Here is an 8,074-nt window from a genome sequence, read left to right on the forward strand (position 1 = left end):
ACATTCACAGAGTAAAGATGCTTTGTGCTGGAGTGAAATGATCCTTTAGAAAATGATCAGCAGCTCCCCTTGTTACCTCCAGAGACCAAGTCCTTGCTGATTTTTTCCCTTCTCTATCTCAAGTACATTTAAATGTCAATTAAATTTGAAATATCTACATTTGTCAGCATTTCATTTTGGGCCAGCGTGACGTGCTGCTGATTTGTCCACGCGATGTGACACATGAAAAAAACTCTCAAGATGCAGATCTTCCTCATTAAAAATAAGCCCGTGCGATCCCGGCACGGCAGAGAGCCACAGAGCACGTCCCCGCTTCCTGACGCCGTGTCTCTGACATGGTATTTAAAAAGGAACAGCCGCGCCTGTCACCACTGTCACACGCGTGCGCTAACCGGCGACACGTTAAACCAAACATTAGAAAGGGTTCGGGAAGTCATCTGCTTGGGAACTCCGCACCGAGACGAGGTGGGCAGAGGCGGGAGCAGCCATGGGAGATGATGGGGCCTGAACGGTGATGGACAGCGGGCCTTTCTTTCTCGCCAAGACTCCGGCAGCCCTCGCTGGGCAGCCAAGTTTGCCACGACCTGCCTTTTCACAGACAGCTCTTTGTGTGTAATAAAACCCAGGCAAGTGGTGGGTGGCAGACTGCAGGGTAGTAGCTGAATTGGGTTAATGAGGGAAGAGGTGCAAATTTTTTTTTTTCATATTCTGCCTTAAGCTAATAAAAAATTTAAACCTGGACGTTTGCGATGGTTTATCCTTTATCTCTGACAAATATCTGACTGTATGTTTCATGGGAGAACATGAGCAGCTGAATTTAAATAAGTTTATTTTGAAATCTCCCCTTTTATTAAAAGTAGAAGGGGAAACACCCTACCCCTTATTTCATTGTTTCAGATCCACGAAACTGAACAGGCAGGATTGCCAAGTGGTTTAGAGTCAGGCAAATCCAGATTACCAGCTCTACCTTTAGCTGCTGTGTGACAATGGGCAACTGACTCCCCCTCTCTGAGCCTTGGCTTCTTTATCTGCAAAGTAAAGATGTGATGATGAATTAATTAGAAACTGTATGGACAGCATTTAACCCAACACTTGTAAGTACTGCTAGTGTTATCATCGTCATCCATGTGGCCTGAAGCCTGACTTGAAAAAAACTCTCATTTGACCAAACCGCATGGCAAAGTTCTCGCCTGGGTGCTCCGTCACTCTCGAGAGACAGATGGCGTGTTCAGGAGACACCCTGGGCCTCTTGTTGGAGCCACTGCCCACCCAGCCTGGCCTGGCCAGGAGTCACCTGGAAAGGGAAAGTGGTTTGTGAGGGGGAGTTCTAGGCTCCCTCCCTTCTGCCTCCCTCACCGCCCCCGGGATCCCGCACTGGATTCTGACAGCGCCATGAATGGCAGCAGCCTGTTTTCATGAAGCCAAGGTCCAGTCCAGCACAGAAGCTCTTTGCTCTCCTGTGAGTCCAGATGTTCCTGGCAGGTTTAGTGGCATTGGACTAATGTGCCAAGCTGTGGTCTCTGCTTTGCTGTCAAAGCGAGAGGAGGGGCTGTGCTTGGATGGGTGTTGGAAAGGCATTCAAGGTGGATCTGAGGGCATCCAAGAGCCCCAGTCAGTGTGACCCAAGCAGAGGTGCGTGTCCGCCTCATCTACATCCGCCACCAGCCCAGCTCACAGGAGAGTGAGGGCGCTGGGCTGGCATCCCTGCTCGGCACGTCCTGGCTGGTCACCGGATCACAGCTCTTCGTCACCAGTGATTCCCACGAGCACTGGGTCTGCTCACAACAAGCGCTCAGGAAGTGCCTCTTGGTTGGGTGTGTGGATGGACTAATGACAGTTTTGTCCTCTGTAAAATCAGTACAGTGATGCCCTCCTGGTAGGCTGTTGGGAAGGGTAGAAATAACCTATATAAAGCCCCTGGTACGTGCCTGCTTCTGGATTTTATTCTTAACCTTTTTCCGAGACTCCCGCCTGCCCCTGTATACCTAACACCCCCACCCCAAACGTGGTCCCATTCTCCAGGTCTCAGCCTCCCAGAGGACAGATGGGCAACTCAGGGGACATTTTCATACTGTGTTAAAAGGGACAAGTGCCGTGGCCGGGCTCCAGGAAGATGAGTGCGTGATGAAATGGGGAGTGTGTAGCGTCTTGCCTCCCCAGCACACTGCTTCCACTCATTCGATCAGCAAACTTCTCCTGTGCTAATGCTGCGCCCCAGGCAGGGAGAGAGAAGAGTGAGCCAGGCCCCTGCCCTTGAGGAGCTGCAATTCAAGGTTAGATGGTATGCATGGCGTGCTAAGCGTGCAGCCCGAGGAGAAGCTAACTCCATCCAGGAGGAGACTCCAGCCGGGAACCCCAGGAAGTCTTCCTAGAAGAGCCATTTGAGCTGAGCCTTCAAGACTGAAGAGCAGTGGGTGCACCAGGCAAAGAAGACAGGCACTGGTGGCCTCCGAGGTGGACAGGGCCAGGCGTACCGCACGGTGTCTGCCCTGCTTGGAGCTGCTGCTCTGCAGCCCTGGCCCCCGCCCACTCAGCACATTCCACCGGCTCCCAGCGCAGAGCATGAGGCCAGGGTGTCTGCCCACCCCTTCACCCTTCGCCTGCTCAGGAGAGCAGTCCAGTGCTGGGGAGGAGGGGTGGGCCTCTGACTTTAACACGGACAAGGACATTGTTCTGTAAGTGTCTGAACCTTGATGTTCCTAACACTTTTCTTAGTAGGTTTAACTTGCCACACAACCTATTGCCGTGAGAGCAATAGAGCGGCGAGTTTACAGGTGTTAAGCAGGCGAGTGACAGGGTCGGCTTTGTGATTGAACAGGATTCGCGTGGCTGTGTGGAGAGTGGCCCGGGGCAGCGGGGAGCCTGGTCCCTCTGCTGCACCTTGTTCTGTGTCCTGGTGGAAGTGGCAGGAGCCAGGCAGCCTTGTCCTGAGGCTGACCAGGCCACATTTCTGCAGATCGGATCTTCTTCCTATCCTCTCTGGGCCCGGAGGAAAATGCCCCTCCAAGGCTGGTGCCCCTCTCTAGTCCAGGGAGGGCCAAGGTGTGTCTCGTCCCTAACACCCAACAAGGCGGCCTGGGAGAGGAGTGCTGTGACCCGCCAGCTCCCTGTGTACGACCCTGGGTGAGTAGCTTCCCTCTCTGAGCCTCGACGTCCACTTCAGTACGAAGGAAAAACTCTCTGCCCAGCTAATTTCCAGGGCCCATGCGCGGAAGTGCAGGGGTTCTGGGGTGGAAGTGCTGGGGCGCTCGGCAGCTCCTGGCAGCTGCTCTGCTGCTACCTTTGAAAGAACAGCGTGTTCTTGGGTAACAACTGGCTTGGCATCAGCGATGGAGAATCGTGGCAGATTCCGGGCACAATCCCTCTCCAGTCCCCCGGGGACTTGCTCTGCAGCCGTGGTTCCCACGCACTGGTTTCAGACACCTTGCCCTTCCCTGAAGTAAACCTGAAAGAAATTGCATCATAGAAAGCAAAGGAAGGAGAGTCTCTGGCAGGGGGGGATAGCCCCCCCAGGCACCCTGTGTCTCTTGCCCCACGCTCTCCCCAAACTGCCCTCGCCGCCCGGGGATCCTCAGCGCTTGCGCAGCCCGCTGTGCAGGGCAGAGGCCTGCGCTGCCCGCCCCCAGCTGCGAGCCTGAGTCGCAGCCGTGGGGCCAGGACTTGAACCGAGGTCTGCCCTCCATCCCTTTCTGGGCGCACATCGTGCGCGGGCCCCAGTCGGTGTATAATTCATAGGACCGGGCGTGGAGTTTCTCTGGGCTGTGTATGTTTGTGTTTATAGAGGTAGAGCTCACAGGTGGCTGACAAGGGAGATGTATTTTTTATAACAATGAATATTTAATTTCCACATCACAGATGAAAAAGACTCTCTGAAGAGGCATCTGAGGGAGACTCCAGAGAGCAACCGCTAATCAGAAAAGGGCCTCCTGGCGAGTGCTCTTCCACGTGGCTCACCTTCTTCAACTTTTTTATTTTTTATTTTTTCCTGATTAGTGAAGTCAATATGCACATTGTAGAAAATGTAGAAGACACAGAAAACAAAAGGAGGCAGAAGAGAAAAATCACCCATAATCCCACTAGCTCTTGTTGACATTTAGGAACATACCTTTCCAGTCTTTTTTCTATGCATTTCTCTATTAGTAGATGAGAGAGAATGCTACATAACTGCAATTCTGCATCCTGATTTTTAGATTTTTCTTTATAAACATTATAACTAATGGGAGGATAATATTCAGCCAACTGTACCATAATTCACCAGATTCCTGTTGCTGGAAATTTAGGTGGTTTCATGTTTCAACGTTGTAAACATAGCAGCCATGAACATCTTTGTGCGTGATTCCTTGCTCCATTTAGGGTTATCTCGATGGAAGTGGCATTACCAGGTCCTCGAGGATGGGATTGTGTGTTGAGAGCTCTTGACACATGTGGCAAACACACAGCTTCTTTTCTGTTTGGGACCAGCTTTCTCACCATGGGGCCTGTCGGGCTTCTGGTGACCTGTGGCATTCTCCAGGGAGCCTCCACCCCAGGCTGGCAAAGGGAGGCCAGGGCCAGGCGCCGGACACAGAGGCCTCCTGCCCACCCTGCCGTGTGGAGTTCTGAGGGCACCGCTTAACGCTTCTCTCCTCTCTTGTCTCCTCTGCCCCAGCCTGGTAAAGCCCTTGCGACACTATGCGGTCTTCCTCTCCGAAGACTCCTCTGACGATGAATGCCAGCGGGAAGAGGGCCCGAGCTCTGGCTTCACCGAAAGCTTTTTCTTCTCCGCTCCCTTTGAATGGTCTCTCCTTCCTTCTTCTATTTCCCTGAACTCGGCTTGGTGACTCTCTGGGGCCACTTATGGGGGAGGGGGTGGCCAGTGCTGCCTGAGCTTGTGTGTGGGGGGAGGGGTGTCTGGAGCTGCCACCTCCGGTGCCCCAGTGCTACCTTGCAAGGGGAATGCCACCTCTGTGTGCCTCCTCCCAGGGCCTTCGTTCTGCCAGCCCACAGGTGCTGTGACAGTGGAGTGAGGTGACAGGAGTGACAGGGCTCTAAAGGTGTGAGACAGGAGCATCAGTCCGCATTCCTTATACGGGGAAAATGCACTTAATTGTCAATGGAATTGGTGGTTGCGTTAACCTGGTGGTTGAGGCCTGAATCCTTTATCTCAGCATATCTAGGAAAGCCATGGAGCTGGAGGGTCAGGTTTTAAGTTTCAAAAAAAAACTTTATTGATATGGAATATGTATATTAATGCTGGCATATCCAAATGTTTTACTCATCTGCCTGACTTTAAGATAATTTTTATCATTACTATTTATAGCTTAAGCCTCATTCTAATTATAAATTGCAATAAAACAAGAAAAAAAGGTTCACCCACAATCTACCCACCCCCAAAATTGGGCTTTGGGAGTTCCCCTTATTTTGCTGGTTCTTGCCCCTCCAACCACAGGTTTTTCAGAGCTAGGACTGAGCAAAGGGATGGCTGTTGTCATGTTTCCGTGTTGACAAGGTTGTGTGGTGTTTCTAATGGGAGCCTGTAAGAGAAGGGAACCACCCTTGGCTGAGCACCTGCGGGGCCCACTCAGCCCTCTAGGGAGTGAACTGTTATGGCTGTCGCAGAGGAGGGGCTCCTCCCTCCAGCCCTTCACATCCCCTCCACCACCTCCCTGTCCCAGTCCCCAGCATCGGGCCCCAGGTGCCAGCCCCTCCCTGTGGTCTGGCCTGAGGACAGCTGTGCTCCTGCCACTGCCCCATGGGCCCTTGTTGCCACCAGCTCACCTGTGACCATGGGCAAGTCGATCCCCTCCTGACACCCTCACTTAGAAAGTGGTGGCCTCAGTCAGTGTTGCCAAGGCTTCACGTGCCACCTTTTCTGTACATTTTTTCTTTCAAATTTTTCTTTAAAACTTTTAGAAATCAGCCTCGTCCTAAGCAATAATATCTATGACATCATACACTTAATGTATCAGTTCCCGTTTCTACTATTAATTAAAATAGAAAATCACTGGAATAAGAAATGTTTATCCGGGTATGAGCCTGAACTCACCATGCAGGGGGAGCACTCTGCCTGGGTGATGTGCAGGCCCCACCGCGGAGCCCAGCAGGCCGTGCTCTTTTTGAGTTAATTGATGCCTTACTTATTTAAATAATGGGTACTGCTCACTCCCTTAGCTGTGATCTATAAAAGTATAGGCTTTTGTGTGTAGGAAAAGGAAGTGGCCCATCTTAACTCTAGACAAAGTGGGCTCTTTTTAAAGATCACTATTTCCTTAATTGTAAGAAGCACGCTGACTTTTCTGTATCTCCTTCATTGTGTTCAACTGGGTTAAAGGGGCTTTAATTCCCTGGTCAGATGGCTTAGTCAGAGTGAGTGAGGGGCTTTTGAAGTCTCTCATACTTGGCTTTCATTTCCACCTCTTGCCAGGTGCTGTGTGACATAGAATGAGTCACTTAGCCTCTCTGAGCTTCAGTTTCCTCATCTACAAAGTGAGGGTATGAGTCGTACTTCATGGGCTGCTTGTGTTGCTTCAGCAGGATACCACAGGCTGATGGAGTCCCTGCCAGTAGGCTGAGCCCTCTCCCTCTGCTGTCTGTCCTCTGCCCTGGTTCCTGAGAGTGGACCTTTGGGACCAGCAGGTGGCGTCCTTCCCCCCACTTTACCTGAGCCAAGGGCAGTTTCTGCCTGACCAGCCCCAGCCTTTTGGTGAGAGGAGGCGGGACGCGCTCTGGCCCCGGCTCCGGCTCCGCTAGAGTTCCAGTATATCCAGGCACCTTTCTCCAGGTACCCAGTGGTACCCTGGGGCTCAGGCTTGTGAGAAAGGAAAGCACGAGGACGCTTTGTCACCTCACCTGGGTCCCTGCAAGGTTTGGGTGCATGAACGCGCAGAATGCTGTTAACAGTCTCTGCATGCCTGCTGTGCACCAGGCGCTGCATTCGCTCACAGTCTCCACCACCACCTACAAGGGAGGTGCACTCTGCAATAGGAGCATGGCTGAGGCTCAGAGAGGTTAAGTGACTTGCCCAAGGTCCCACAGCAAGAGATGGTATGACCAGAGCTAGAACTGAGGTCAGCACAGGCTGAGGCCCAGACGGTCCCCCTGAGGATCCTGGGGCACACTGGGCAGCTGCCCTGGGGACTTTCCCCAGCTGGGTTCCTAGGACCCAACTGCCGCAGTGGGGGTGGGAGTGCAGACGGTGGGCTCAGGAATGACTCTGCGTGCCTCTTCCCTTTCCAGACATGTCTGCTTCCTCAGAGCTTGTCTGAATGGCTTGCAAGCCCATTAGCCAGTTTTGTGGAAGGCCATGTGGTTTGAGGGGAACTAAGTGGGCCCCCCAGTGCAAGGTAGAGCCAAGCGACTTGCCCAAGGTCCCACAGTGAGCAGCAGAGCCCAGGTTCAGCCCCAGGTCTGTCAGTGCTGCTACCCAGACTCCTGCACTCACGGGGACCCCAGGATACTCTCCTGACCCCAAGGCTCCCAGGGGCTCGCCTCCAGGCCTGGAAGTTCCTGGGAATGGGTGGGGGTGGCTGGCTTCTCCAGGGGAGGCTCAGGGTGGGAGAACCCAGCCTGCTCTGCCTCCTCCCAGGCCACAGCCATACCGGACACTCAAGGAGTCAGACAGTGCCGACGGCGACGAGGCGGAGAGCCCGGAGCAGCGAGCCCGGGAGCCCATGGGCCCTGCCCCAGCTCCGCCCGACCGGGCTGCCAGCATCGACCTCCTGGAAGACGTCTTCAGCAGCCTGGACATGGAGGTCCCACTGCAACCACTGGGCCAGGCCAAGAGCTTAGAGGACCTTCGGACCCCCAAAGACCTCAGGGAGCAACCAGGGACCTTTGACTATCAGGTATGATGCGGGCGGGGGAGGCCTTCCCCACACGAGCAGGTTGCCCATGTGACAGTGAAGGAGACCAAAGGAGAAACAGCGACTTGTGCAAGGTCCTCAGCCAGTGCTCAGGGTCCGTCTGACTGTAAACCCCGCCAGATGGGCCAGTGGCCGGACCACCCTCACAGGGATCACTGCAGAAGGTGCTAGAGCCTGATGGAAATCTGACCCCCACTTCTGTTCACATGTCAGACGGGGGGGCAGCGATCCAG

At 53.6% G+C, this 8,074-nt stretch overlaps 1 protein-coding gene across 12 annotated transcripts in view; it reads left to right on the plus strand.

The window, feature by feature from the left end:
* Positions 1–8,074, plus strand: part of DENND1A (DENN domain containing 1A) — a 513,599-nt gene that overhangs the window by 500,848 nt on the left and 4,677 nt on the right. For 9 of the 12 annotated variants that reach the window (XM_070518780.1, XM_070518782.1, XM_044778816.2 and 6 more), the window contains 2 exons: positions 4,649–4,777; positions 7,565–7,823. In XM_070518780.1, the coding sequence (XP_070374881.1) occupies positions 4,649–4,777; positions 7,565–7,823 (388 nt within the window). The remainder of the gene's footprint in view (positions 1–4,648; positions 4,778–7,564; positions 7,824–8,074) is intronic. The other 3 variants (XM_070518783.1, XM_070518784.1, XM_044778817.2) reach the window with 1 other exon arrangement.

Source organism: Equus asinus, chromosome 10 (genome assembly GCF_041296235.1).
Source record: "Equus asinus isolate D_3611 breed Donkey chromosome 10, EquAss-T2T_v2, whole genome shotgun sequence".
NCBI classification, from domain to species: Eukaryota; Metazoa; Chordata; class Mammalia; order Perissodactyla; family Equidae; genus Equus; species Equus asinus.